Here is a 14,301-nt window from a genome sequence, read left to right as displayed (position 1 = left end):
TGTCTCCATCCCATTTCTCATGCCCACCAGTGGGAGTGGTGGTCCAGCAGGGGAGACCTACACAGTTCCGCTACTGGATTTGCCTCCCTCCCCACCAGGGTCTCACATATGCTGGTTGGGTGTTATGGCCCAGTCTTGCATGGCTGCCTCCCCTCGGCATTTGCCAGTGGGTGTGTGTCCTGGATGGACTTGGCCCAACCTCAATTCCAGCTCATGCTGATGGGGACTACAGCCTAGCCCAGCCTAGCCTGCCCCTAGTTCTGGGCTTCATGTGAACTGGCATATGTTGTGGCCTGACCCAGCCTGACCTACACTCCATTCTGGCGCTAAGATTTGCCAGCAGATGATATGAACTGGCCCAGCCTGGTTTGCCCCCCCCAGCCTTGGTCAAATGTATATACCAGTGGGTACCGTTCCCTGGCCTGGTCTGGGCTGCTCCCTATTATGGTTCTTGCGCTCACCTGCAGAGACTGTGTCCCAACAGAGGAGTTTCCCAAGCTCTTCCATCAGCACCTCTTCCAGTGCCAGATCTTGTGCCCACCAGTGGGTCCATGGGCCAGCCCTACTTAGTCTACCCACTGGAACAGTGGCCTTTGCTGTCCAGCCTTCACCTATTCTGGTTTTTATTGTTGAGTGTTATAGCCCAGCCAAGCCTGGTTCATACCCAGACACATCTCACATCTGGCTCAGCAGGGACAGAGACCTATCCTAGCCCATCCTACACCTACCCTGCTTCTCACGAGCACCAGTGGGTGCTGGAGTCTATCCCAGTCGGCACACCCCAGACCCAGTTTATACTTGTGCTAAGGGACACTACAATCAAATCCAGGCCAGGTAGCGGTACCTACTCCAGCCCTTGCACTCACCAGTGGGAACCACAACCCAATCAGGGCATCCCCTTTGCTCCCCAACTAAGCCTGTTTCCAGCCACGGATCTTATTTATATTTTTATTTACTTATAATTTTATAGGAAAATCAGATATACAAAGAGAAGGAGAGACAGAAAGATCTCCCATCCGTGGATTCATTGCCTAAGTGACTGCAGTAGCTGGAACTGAGTTAATCTAAAGCCAGGAGCCCAGAGCCTCTTCTCTGTCTCCCAAGCGGGTGTAGGGTTTCAAGTCCTTCGGCCATCCTCAAGTGCTTTCCTAGGCCGTAAGCAGGGAGCTGAATGGGAAGCGGGGCCACTGGGGTATGAACCAATGCCCATATTGGATCCCGGCCCATACAAGGTGAGGAGTTAAGGTACTAGGCTACCATGCTGGACTCCCAGCTACAAATGGTGGCGTTCCAGTGGTTGTTCTGTCCCAGCCTGGCATAGCTCCTCACCTGTCTTAGCCTTTGCCTTCGTATGCTGCAGTCTAGCCCTACCCCGCCGGCCCTCAGTGCCCCCCTCTTGCTGGTGGGTGCTGAACTCTCATTTTGGGATGCATTTTTGCTGCAGCCGATGGAGACAATCAAAGAAGAAGCAAGTTCAGGAATAGGAACCCATTTTATTGGTGTCACTTACCCAGTGTTTTTTTCCCCCTCATTTGGTTTGTTATTTGTTTTTGATTTTGAAATAAGGTCATTAAAATAAGTTGGGTGGGAATTGTGGATGTGGGAAATTTTTGATTTCTAATAAAACATGATGTAGTATGTTCTTTCTGTATGTGTGCATGATTGATGTTATTCTCAGCACCTAAACAAATTTATTATTCTGGTAGAAATTCTGTATTCACTTTGGTATGTTATTAAAATATTTTAATTGAAATCAATTATCTTTCTACAAATGCAAAGGGATATTTATTATTGAAAAAGTGAGATAAAGGATTATAGTCCAAAGTCACTGTTACCAAATTTTACGGGCCTGGCGGCGTGGTCTAGCGGCTAAAGTCCTCACCTTGAACATGCCGGTTCTAATCCCGGCAGCTCCACTTCCCATCCAGCTCCCTGCTGTGGCCTGGGAGAGCAGTTGAGGACGGCCCAATGCTTTGGGACCCTGCACCCGCATGGGAGGCCCGGAAGAGGTTACTGATTCCTGGCTCCGGATAGGCGCAGCACCGGCCATTGCGGCTCACTTGGGGAGTGAATCATCAGACGGAAGATGTTTCTCTCTGTCTCTCCTCCTCTGTGTATCTGACTTTGTAGTAAAAATAAATAAATCTTTAAAAAAAATTAAAAAAATTATTGGAAAGACAGATTTTACAGAGAGCAGGAGAGAAAGATCTTCCGTCTGCTGGTTCACACTGCCCCCGCCCCCCCAAATGGCCGCAGTGGCTGGAGCTAAGCAGATCTAAAGCTAGGGGCTTGTTCAGGTCTCTCACATGGGTGCAGGGACCCAAGACTTTGAGCCATCCTCTACTGCTTTCCCAGGAGGCTGCAAGCAGCGAGCTGGATGGGAAGTGGAGTAGCTGGGACACAAACCAGTATTGAGATGGGATGCCAGTAGTTGCAAGGTCAGAATTTGGCCACTAGGCTACTGCAGTGGGCCCCCAATTTTCCTTTTCTTTTTTCTTTCCTTCCTTCCTTCTTTCCTTCTTCCCTCCCTTCCTTCTTTTAAAGACTTATTTATGTATTGTAAAGTCAGATTTACAGAGAGAAGGAGAGACAGGGATCTTCCATGTGCTGATTCACTTCCCAAGATGCCCCAAGTGGCCAGAGCTGAATTGATGCGAAGCCAGGAGCTTCTTTCATGTCTACCATGCAGGCACCTGGTCCTGAGGGCCTGGCCTGTACCATCCTCTGATTCCCTTTTATCTGAATTTATAAACAACATCCCTTCTTCCCTTGACTGTTTCTTCTTTTTCCTCCATGACTTTGGAAAACATGGTTGTCTGGTTTCATTCAGCTGTCAAGATGTGTGTTGTTAACTGTCTCTACTCATGTACCTATTGGATTAAATGCAAGGTCATGCTCCCCTTCCTGTGTAGTATCTTCATGAAAATGGCATCATACATCGTGACTTGAAGCCGGAAAATGTCCTGCTCTCGTCTCAGGAAGAGGATTGTCTCATAAAGGTGAGACATGGATGGTCTGTAGGTCGTCATTTCAGATTTCTTTTAGAAACTTTAAAATTCTTCCATTCAAAGGGGGAACATACAAATATTGAGAATCTGATTTTTCTTGTTTTACCAGTTTTATTTTTTTTACTTATTTGAAAGGCAGAGACAGAGAGTGAAGGTGTGTGAGTGAGTGAGCTCTCCCTAAAGGCCCGCAACTGCCAAAGCTAGCCAGTAACCCTTCTGGATTCCCACCATGATGGGGCCGCTGGGATTAGAACCAGCGTCCATATGGGATCTCGGCTCATTCAAGGCAAGGAATTTTGGGCGCTTGGCTATTGTGCTGTCCCCACTCCCCTGTTCGTAAGTCTTTTGGGACTGGCAGACTATGTTCTTCATTATATATGTGTGCTATATATATATATATATATACACTACACACACACACACACACACATACATAATCTATGTGATGTATGTTTGTATTACATTTGTTATTACCTTTTGTGCTTAATTTTAGATAACTGATTTTGGGCAGTCCAAGATTTTGGGGGAGACTTCCCTCATGAGAACCTTATGTGGTACCCCCACCTACTTGGCCCCTGAGGTTCTTCTGTCCATTGGAACAGCTGGATATAATCGCGCCGTGGACTGTTGGAGTCTGGGAGTCATCCTTTTCATCTGGTAAGAAAAGCTTTCATTGCCTCCCTTACAGGCTGGTTGGATGTGATTAGATGAAATCATGCATCAACATGTTTAGGTGGAGATTCCGGGTTTAATTGAGGCCACTTTTTCAGCCATTGAAGTAAAGAAATACTCGATTTTTCATAATGAAAAAAGACATACGTATATCCAAATGCCACTGAAAATGCCACTTGATTTCTCTTCCTTTCTCTTTCTACCAATATTAAGCCTTAGTGGGTATCCACCTTTCTCTGAGCATAAGACTCAAGTGTCACTGAAGGATCAGATCACCAGTGGAAAATACAACTTCATTCCTGAAGTCTGGGCAGATGTGTCAGAGAAGGGTATGGATACGAAAGGGTTAAGAGTGTGTGATTTGCCAAAAAAAACCAAAAACAAACCAAAACCCTGCTTTTGTATGTGTGTGTGTGTGTGTGTGTATGTGTGCATGTGTGCACTCATGCTTGCCTGGGTGCTGATGTGGGAGCTTTTCTTCAAATCCTGTGATGTGTTTTGTTACTTCTGTCCTTAGCTTCTATTGCTAAGTTGTGCACCATTTGAAAAGCAGTGGAAATTATTGAAAGAGTCCTGGATCTGCTACTTCCTAGCTGTCTGGCCTTAGGCAAGTGATTTAACCCCTCCCAACCTCCACTTTCTGTATTTGTCAACTGGGCCTCAATAACCCATACTTTATGAGGCTTTTTGTGAGGCTTAAATTATCCTTTATATAAGTGCCTGTTACCCAGTTGAATGTGAAAAAATAATAAGTAACTTCAGTTGCAAAGTTTTCTTAAGTTTGTGAAAGTTAGAAGGCCTTTGGTAGTTACCTTGTATTTTATAGCTTAAAAATGCAACCTTGTAATTTCCTGAAGAAAAAGTAGAAAATGAAAACTAAGTGTCAAATAATGCAACCCAGGGGAATGTGTTAAATGTCTGGGTGTTTAAGGGATAACATTGTTGCAAGAGACAAGCCCAACTCCAATTGTTGCTTGCTGGAGTAGCATACCTCTGGCTGAGGAGCTGGCACTGACACCCTGGTCACCCATGGTCCCAGAGAGAGCTAGCCTTGCATCCTGAGTGTCTCAGAATTGGGTGGAAGTTCAGCTTTAATTGGTTTTAAACTTGAGTCCAACAGCACTGACAGAGAACAAGGGAGCTGAGAAGTTTTGGCTCCCAGCAGGGAAGACACAGGAAGCCTCCTTATGAACCCAGGCGTTCAGAGCACCCTGGACAGAGGGAGTGAGAGATTCAAGGGGCTCTTACCCACTGTGTCTGCTGACTTCTGGGTGATCTCAGAACCTCTCTCTTTCTGGATGGTGGCCTGTAATTCTGTTGATTGCATGTATTCCTGCTTTTCACTGTTTTCTGCCCAATTATCTTGTTGCTTAAGCCCTGGACCTCGTCAAGAAGTTGTTGGTAGTGGATCCAAAGGCACGTCTTACAACACAAGAAGCCTTAAGTCATCCTTGGCTTCAGGTTGGTGTGGGGTCGTGCCTGCAAGCATAAAATGCATGGGAGGAGGAGGAGGGCCCTGAAATGCCAGAGAGACAGAGCAAGCAAATGGAGGAAGAGGACAAAAACACACAGAAACACATTATTTTCCTTGGGTCTGTTGAGTGTTATTAAGATTCAGTTCCAGGTGAAAGTAGGGATGTGTGTACGTGTGTGTGTGTATGTATGTGTTGTGGCATGTAACACGTTTGCCATTACTTGAGGCTGTTGGATGCACAGGCGCTTTATGGCTCATTCTGGTTTCCGCTTGACTGCCCTGAGTCTTTATTGGGCTGTGTTCCTTTGAGAGCGCCCTGCCCCCTCCCGCCCACATTCCCTGCCACCCCAGGTGGGGTGGGCTATATTCCAGCCATCAACAACCTTAAATCTGGGCAACTGGAGGAGGTGGAGAAAATTGGACTCCTGGGGGGAGGAAACAGCTATTTCTCAAGTCCCAGTGATTTAAACGTTCCAGCTTCATGGTAAGAAAGCATGCCACCAGTGCCGGCTGTCACCTGTGCCTTTCAAGCATGCATTCTCCTCTTCCTGCTGAGGGTTGTGGCCGCCGTTCAGTTAGACGCTGACCTCATTAGGAGCTGCCAAGAGTTGGGGCTTTGCTAGTCTTTGGTTTTGGAGTTAGCTTCAGCGTGCTGCAGGCTTTCTGATGGATGCCTTGCCTTATGGCAGTTGTACTCAGTGCAGCCTTTCTCCTTTCTGTTAGCTTCTGGGCTGCTGTGTGTGTGCAGGAGCAACCTAGCCAGGTAATTGAACCCAGCGGCCATTCTTCTGGGAATTCCTAGTCTAGGGGCTCCTTGGGGGGGTAATCCAGCCTCAGCTCTGTACTTTTTGGGACTCCTGGAACACTGACCCCCATTTACTCTTCCAACCCACTCCATCAACTCAGCTCATGTTGAGAACAGCAAATCTTAAAAAAAAAAAAAAAAAAAAAAAAAAAGTAAATAAATAAATAAAAGTGGGACGAGAGAGGGAGGGGCAGATCTATGTGTTGTGAATGTTGCCCTGGAAACCACAATATCCCCTCCCTCGCCGCCCCGAAAAGAAAACTGTCTGATGATTTAGCATTTACTAGACCACACCGATTTGAAACAGCAGGGCCTCGGAGAAAAGGAGTTTGAAGACAAAGAGTGCCCTATGCATGTGGGTATTTAATTTTGGTGAGAAAGAGAAGCATGCCTCTTGGCCCTTTCCAAGTATCCTAACAGGGAAACTCTTGCAGCCAAAATGTAGAGAGATAAGGAGCTATGTTCATTTTGGAAGGGAAAAAATATATATATAAAAAAAGGTGCAGCTGGCCAGTTAGGTTTTGGAGCAGGTTTGCATCTGCCTAAAATTAACAAGCAATCACAGCCTGTTGTTCTTGTACCCTTTTTTTTTTTTTTTTTGTCCCAAAAGAAACCCTTTAATTAATTAATTTATTTAAAGAGCCAAAGAGAAGGTGAAGTTCAACTCCACCACAACTCTTGCTTGAATACTCTTTTGTCCACATTTTGTTTTTGCAGTTACAGATGGGGTGACGATTGAAAGAGGACCAGTATGCAGAGTTCCCACGTGAAACAACAGTTGGTGGTAGTTTAGACTTTATTTTGGGAAAAGTATGGTGTTTTTGAGAAACCAAATGGTTTTCTGAGTCCGGCCCTGGCTTGAGCGTTGGACCCGTGGGCTCTGGTCGAGTTCTGAGTGCATCTGCTGTATTCACTTTTGGCCTCATGATTACTATTTGAAATAGTATGTTTCTTCTGTTGGCCTTAGATCATTAGTACTTGATTCCTCTCTCAGTTATTTTGTCTTCAGTTCCTGCTTCCTGCCCATTGCACCCTGGGAAGCATCAGATCTTGATTCAAGTATTTGGGTCCCTACCATCCATGTGGAAACTGGATTGAATCCTGGGCCCCTGGCTTCAGCTTAGTTCAGCTGTATCTATGGCAGGCCATTTGGGAAGTGAACCCGTTAGTGGAATATTCTATCTCTCCGCCTTTCACATAAGATGAAAGTTAAGTAAAATAATTTTTTTTAGATTTATTTATTTTTTATTACAAAGTCAGACATACAGAGAGGAGGAGAGACAGAAAGGAAGATCTTCCATCCGATGATTCACTCCCCAAGTGAGCCTCAACGGCTGGTGCTGCGCTGATCCGATGCCGGGTAGCAGGAACTTCTTTCCAGGTCTCCCATGCGGGTGCAGGGTCCCAAAGCATTGGGCCATCCTCGACTGCTTTCCCAGGCCACAAGCAGGGAGCTGGATGGGAAGTGGAGCTGCCGGGATTAGAACCGGGGCCCATATGGGATCCCGGGGCTTTCAAGACGAGGACTTTAGCCACTAGGCCACTGCGCCAAGTTAAGTAAAATAATTTTTAAAAAATTAGGTCTAATAGGCTTGTGGTCACCGTGGCCTCACTGGAGGAATTGCCACCTGCAGGGCTTGCCATTATAGTTTCATGTGTTCATTCCTTCAGAGTGCAGTATAAATACAATGCTTTGAGCTTGTGCATCCAGTACTGTTAGGCTTCACGGATGGCAGCAAAAGGGAATAAGATAAGTGCTTGCTTGGGGAGGTGAGCCTTGTGTCTGAGCCAGTTTGACCACACTCCTGAGAGAGTGGCACCTTGCTAGGGGTGGGTGACAAGGGTAGTAGGTGCAGAGGATAGTTTGAAACTAGGAGGAACAGCACCTGCTGTCTGAGCTTTGGACACTCATTTTCTCACAATATAAAGAGGGTGTGAACACTGATTGGCCTGGCAGTGTTGGGAAGGGATGAGTGGATCAACACTGTGAAGCATTTACTGGAATCCCACTGATAGGAAGGCTTAGAGTGAACAAGGAAGCTGGGTGACGTGGACGTATAGAATATTATAGCTAGAGGCTGGAGAAAGTACCTAGAGGGAAAGCAGGGATTGGCTTTTGAGAGTGACACTGCATTGGAAACCAGCCCCCGACGGCTCTGGGAGAGTGTGGGCTGGAGTTGGGTGGAGCTTGGCACTTCCAGGAAAGGTGGTGGACTTCTGCATGGGACAATGACAGGAGCAGGGGGCGGCTCTAACTCCTGGATATAGAGAGGAACCTGTTGGCCTCTACCCTAAATTTTCTGTCTTCATGAAAATGCTACCTATTGGAGGCCTGCGTTCCTGTGTGTTTTCTTCCTGCTCACCGAGGGACTCTTGGTTTATGGAATGGAGCTGATGGGGCGAGTTGGTGGGAAGCACAGGGGTCTTTGGAATCTGGCAGTTCTGGGTGTGTATTCTACACACACCACTCGTGGAGGCTGAGCCGGGCTTCCAGGTGATCCCAGAGCCCACATGTCTAGTCTTTGAAAGTTAAGGGAGCTGTCCCAGGGTTCTCGAGCGCAGGTGTTATCTTTCTCCTCACCCCTGTCCCCAGCTCCCCCTCCTGGAGCATGAAGCACCTGTCATTTGCATACTGCTCACTCTTGCTTTCTCCTTAGATCTGAGGCCTAGGCTGATACAAGTTTGAGGGCATTCTGGCAACTTGTACAGCACCTGCTGGGTACATTTTCCTGGAGTGCTGAATTGGTTGCTATGATGGCATGGTTTTGGCAAGATCTGGGGTGCTGTGACTGCCAGTGTCTGTATTTCTCTGACCCTGTGAGAACACTTAGACATGTGGGTTTGACTCATTCCGTGCCAGCCAAGCCTTGGCTGGTATTTAGACTGCTGTGAAAGAGTGGAGATGAGCAGTGTGTGATCTCTTCATTCAGGAGCTTCAGCAGGGGAAATGTATGTGCCTCCCTATGTCTTCCTTTTCTTTTTCTGTGTATTTGAGAGGCAGAAAGAGAGCGTTCCCATCTGGTTGACTCTCTGTGTCCCTGCAGTGTCCAGGGCTGGAGCCAGGAGCTAGGAACTCAGTCCAGGTTTCCCACATGGAGGGGCTGGGGTGGGATGGGGGCAGAAAGCCACTCCCTTGAGTCCTTACTGACACACCTCAGAGTCCACATCAGTAGGAAGCTGGAGTTAGGAGCTGGAGCAGGGTGCTGAGCCCAGGTCCTCGGGTGGTGGGTGTGGGTCCCCTACTCATCTTGCCAGGGACATCCTAGCCCTGTCATTCCAGGCACTCTCTTTCCTTGAGACATAACCTATTTATTCTTTGAATTTCTTCACAGGATGAAGACATGAAAAGGAAGTTTCAGAGTCTCCTAGCTAAGGAAGATAAGTCAGAGGCTCTCCTCCAGCTCCCAGACCAGGTATTGCTGATGAGGAGCATTAACCATAGCATGGAGAGTTGGGAGGGATACTTGGGCAACATTGCAAGGGCTCATGTAGACAATACGGTGTTTCAACCTCATCTGCTTGGACATCCTCAGAAGACTCAATAGTGTCAATTTCATGCATTCAAGCAGTAGGGATTGTCATTCACAAAGTCTCTGCAAGGGAAGGATGGAATCCTCTGTCACAAGCTGCATTTGGAATTGCTTGGAAACTTCAAAATTTGGGGCAAATGGTTAATGATTTCTTGGTAATCATTTTATACTTCCATAATTCATTCTAAAGGTAATTATGTTGCCTATTTTTTTTAAAGATTTATTTATTTTTATTTGAAAAGTAGATTTTTATAGACAGAATGACAGAGAAAGATCCTCCATCTGCTGGTTCACTCCCTAAGTGGCTGCAACAGCCAGAGCTGAGCCAGTCCATATCCAGGAGCCTCTTCCGGGTCTCCCAAGTGGGTACAGGGTCCCGAGGACTTGGGCCATCCTCTTCTGCTCTCCTAGGCCACAAGCTGGGAACTCGATGGGAAGCGGAACAGCTGGGACATGAACTGGAGCCTGTGGGAGTCTGCGTTGGCAGGAAGCTGCCTGCTTTCCCTATACGGATGTTCTTCCAATGTTCCATGAAGCCTTTTTTCAAAGTCTTATTTATTTGTTTACTGAAAGACTGGGGCAGAGACAGATATTTCATCACTAATTCACATTCCCAAATGCCTGCAGTCGCCAGGTCTGGTCCATGCCAAAGCCAGGAACTCAAACCATATCTCCTTCATGAATGGCAGGGACCCTCTCCCCCTGCAAGGTGTGTATTTACAGGAACGAACATGGGATGCAGATGTCCCCAGCAGCCAATGAACCACTGTCCCACCTTCCTGCCAGCTCTCCCCAGCCCTGCCCCGTTAATCTATTCTAGCTTGAAAACAATCTAAAATTCATTGGATATACCAACTCTTGACCTTCCAGGCTTTGCAACACAGCATACTATGGAGTGTGCCCATGTCCTCTGTGATCTTGGGGCTGGCGGGGAGATTGGTAGTTGCTGTTGCCGCAGCATAGCATCAGAAGAGAGGATGTTAGTACCCATTACCAACCCAGGACAAGAGCAACATTCATGGTGTGGTTCTTCTGCATCTTTAAGCCACTATTTGGGTTGCTGCTGTCTCATGTAGGAGCGTGGGTTGACATCCTAGCTCCTTAGCTGCCCATGCAGCTGTCTGCTTACTGCAGCAGATGGAGGTACAAGTATTTGAGTCTCTGCTATGCATGTGGGAGACCTGGGTGGAGTTTCTGGCTCATGGCTTTGTCCTGGCCCAGGTCTGGTGGTTGTAAACCATTTGAGGAGTGAACCAGCAGGTGGAAGATCTTTATGTCTCTCTCTCCCCCTTCCTCTGTCATTTTGTCCTATCTAATAAATAAGTATATATTGTTTAAGCAAACAAAAAGAATTATCAATAAACATGACAGAGTAGGCGAAGGTGTGATGGGGATTAACTTATTGTGACAACTAATAATTTTTTTTAAACAAAAGATTTATTTGTTTATTTGAAAGGTAGAAGGTGAAATTAGGGCTAAGCCAGGCTGAAACTAGGAGCCAATAACTCCATCCTGGTCTCCCATTTGGGGCAAGTACTTGGGCCACTTTCTGCTGCCTTCTCAGGAGCGTTAGCAGGGAGCTGGATCAGAAGCAGAGCAGCTGGGACCTGATCCAGTGCTCATATGGGATCTTGGCATCACAGGTGACAGTTTAACTCACAGAGCCACACAGCCTTTGTCTCGGAAATTCTTGGTGCTGGAAGTTTCACGTGAGATGCCCCTGTTTTACTAGAAGTGTGTTAAAGAGCTTTGTTGAAGCTGTTGCTTTTCTTTTGACCATTGCTCCCTTGCCTCCTGTATTCGCAGCCTTCGACCAGTCGAAAGCGGCCCCTGGAAGAAGCAGCCGAGGCGACAGAGACCGCAAAGCGCCGGCCCGTGTGTACTGCTGTGTCGTAACCCTGTGGTCTGAACATGAAAGACATCTACCTTCTTGAATTTTGTGTCATGGTTTTTGTTCCCCTTGGTCTGGGTCTTTGATTTATGTTTTAATTATGGGAATCATGGCTTCTCTACAATCACTGATACATAATTAAAATCCCAGTGGAAACTTGGCTCTGTGTGGATGCCTGTTGAAGAGCTTTTAAGTTGAATGCCTGTTCCCTCCTACCTAGGCAGCTGGGTGCCATTCATCGGGAGCCCTGTGGCTACTGTCATCACCAGGCCAGCTCTCAGGATATCACCTTATTCTTTGTTTGTGAGAGCTGAATACAAATCCTAAAGGCCGCTTAAGAAAGTCAAGCATGAAAAAGGCACAGCGAGGCTGGGGTGGGGTTTGTGGTGGCAGGCTACCAAATTCCCGGGAGCTGCCAGGTACCTGGGTGCATGTGACATGGGCCAACTTGCAACTCATCCTCTCTTGTGGAGTTTCTGCAATGTCGGGCTGAAGAAGTTTGTGAAATTTAGAACTTTGTCATTTTAAATAGAGCATCTCTACTGTGTGTGTGTGTGTATGTGTGTGTGTGTGTGTGTGTGTGCGCGTGCATGCAGTGGAGTCCTGTAGCCAAGCACACAGCTATTTCTACAGTAAGGATCTATAGGGAAAGAGGGAGGGAACAATTATACATGATCTCTCATGTCAGTCTCTTCTGCCAAATGACTTTTGGATGACTCACTCCGCAGAGCTATTTGGGTTTTAGAAGCAGAAAGAAGCTAAGTGGGTAGGCCATGTTGGCCCACTTATGAGCAGGGAGGCGCTGTCCAAAGCCCTGTCCAGGGCGGATCTCTTGTTCTGGTGATCCTCTGAGATACTTTCTCCCACCATTCTCATGTTTCCAGCAAGGAGCCCCAGGGTTAGAAGAGTAAAGTGACTTGTCCAACATCACGCAACTGCTAAGTGGAAGAGTTGGCACCTAACCCAGTTCTTTGCTGATTTGAATACTAACTTATTTTTTTTTTTTTGTCCTTCCAATCTTATATTGAATCAGACCCAGAGTTGTCAATTCAGCACTGGCAAAACCCACAAGAAGCTGACAAGTTGGTCTTTTTAACAGTTTGTTTGTTTGTTTGAAAGAGAAAATCAGAAATCTGACATCTAGTGGTTTACTTCCCAAATGCCTGCAGCAGCTGAGGCTGGGCCAGGCCAAAACCAGGTATCTGGATGTTCCTCTGAGTCTCCCACATGGATGGCAGGGATCCAGAGACTTGAGCTGTCACCTGTCACTTTCCAGGGTGTGCGTTACCAGCAAGCTGGACTTCAGCTTGGGATATGAGAGTCCTGAGTATTTTATTTTTTTTTTTTAGGTTTATTTTTATTTTATTTGAAAGGCAGAGTTACACAGAGGGAGAAACACACACACACACGCACACACGCACACACACAGATTTCTCATCTGCTGGTTCACTCTCCTGAATGGCCACCATGGCTGGGACAAAGCCAGGAGCCTAAAGCTTCACCTAGGACTCCCACATGGGTGCAAGGGATCTTTCTGCTGCTTTCCCAGACACGTTAGCAGGGATCTGGGTTAGAAGCTGAGAAGCCAGGACTCAAACTGGGCCCCATATGGGATGCTAGAATTGTCGATAAGGCTTAACCTTGTATGCTATGGCATTGCTCTCTGACCCCTAACTCCCCAACGAACATCTGCCCCATAGAAGGTATGCTTGTCCACCAAGAGCATTCAGTCCCTGCAGGCTGGCTGCAGGGTTAGCCCCGTGATATGTGGAGGTTGTAGTGGCTTGGTGACAGGCAAGAGACAACTGCTCTAATTGGTTTATGAAAACGGGATTTGTTGCATGATTACAAATGGCCAGGCTTGGAAACCATCAAGGAGTGCAGGTGGTTGGAAAGGCTAATCCCCCGCCCACTCTTCTCTTTTGAAATTAATTTTTGAAAGAGAGAGCTCCCATCTGCAGACTCACTTCCAAAATTCCCAAAACAATTAGGTCTTAGACTTGGTCATGTCTGGGTCACGGCTGAACCCAGGAGCCAGGAACTCAATCCAGGTCTCCCAGTAAATTGAATGACAGGAGCCCAATTACTTGGGCCAATTACTGCTGCCTGCCAAGGTCAGCCTCATTGGAAGATGGATTTAGGGGTTAGTGCTGTGTGTTTAACACATATATTTCTGCGTGGGACACAGGCATCTCAACTGCCAAGATAAATGCCCACTCCAAAGTTGTCTTCTCTTATCTCCATCTGACCAACTGAATCTTTTTTTTTTTAAATCACTGATTTTAGGCCACATTGTAACCTTACTGGCCATGAATTGAGCACCATGGATGGTTCAGATGCCATTGGTGATTTAGTGAAGACAAGGCTGGCAACATGGGGAGAAGGGGTGAGGGTGGGGAGACACACTGCTGTTCCTTAGGCAATAGGAAACGAAAGCTTAGTAATTTCCATTGCAATTATATGCAAGCATCTTGAGGCTTGGCTGGCCTGGTGCAGGGGGCTAGGGTAAAGATTTGGATGATTTGCTGCTTTAGAGGATCGAAGCAGACATTGCCAAATTTAATGAGCCTTGGCTCATTGGAACATTGAATGTGGTTTCCAAGGACATTTTTGTGCCTTGGGGCAGGTAGCCAGCCCTCCTCTGTTTCCAGGACATTTTGAATTAGCTCCCTCTGATTAGACCTACCTTGGTAGACTGCATAATGACTCCCAAAGGTGTTAACATTTTAAAAACCCCACTAGGGTCTGATGCAATGGTACAATGACTCAATGGCTAAATCCTCACCTTGCATGTGCTGGGATCCCATATGGGCGCCAGTTCATGTCCTGGTTGCTCCACTTCCCATCCAGTTCCCTGCTGTGGCCTGGAAAAGCAGTCGAGGTGGCCCAAAGTGTTGGGACCTTGTACCCATGTGGGAGAC

At 46.9% G+C, this 14,301-nt stretch overlaps 1 protein-coding gene across 5 annotated transcripts in view; it reads left to right on the top strand.

Moving 5' to 3' along the window:
* CHEK2 (checkpoint kinase 2) overlaps positions 1–11,540 on the top strand; it is a 38,779-nt gene extending 27,239 nt beyond the window's left edge. For 3 of the 5 annotated variants that reach the window (XM_058656753.1, XM_058656752.1, XM_058656755.1), the window contains exons 9-14: positions 2,913–2,999; positions 3,502–3,665; positions 3,894–4,009; positions 5,056–5,141; positions 9,292–9,372; positions 11,296–11,540. In XM_058656753.1, the coding sequence (XP_058512736.1) occupies positions 2,913–2,999; positions 3,502–3,665; positions 3,894–4,009; positions 5,056–5,141; positions 9,292–9,372; positions 11,296–11,385 (624 nt within the window). In that variant the 3' untranslated portion in view covers positions 11,386–11,540. The other 2 variants (XR_009244390.1, XM_058656754.1) reach the window with 2 other exon arrangements.
* Positions 11,541–14,301: the final 2,761 nt, after the last annotated feature.

Source organism: Ochotona princeps, chromosome 29, assembly GCF_030435755.1.
Source record: "Ochotona princeps isolate mOchPri1 chromosome 29, mOchPri1.hap1, whole genome shotgun sequence".
Classification (NCBI taxonomy): domain Eukaryota; kingdom Metazoa; phylum Chordata; class Mammalia; order Lagomorpha; family Ochotonidae; genus Ochotona; species Ochotona princeps.
This window is presented reverse-complemented; position numbering and strand designations above follow the sequence as displayed.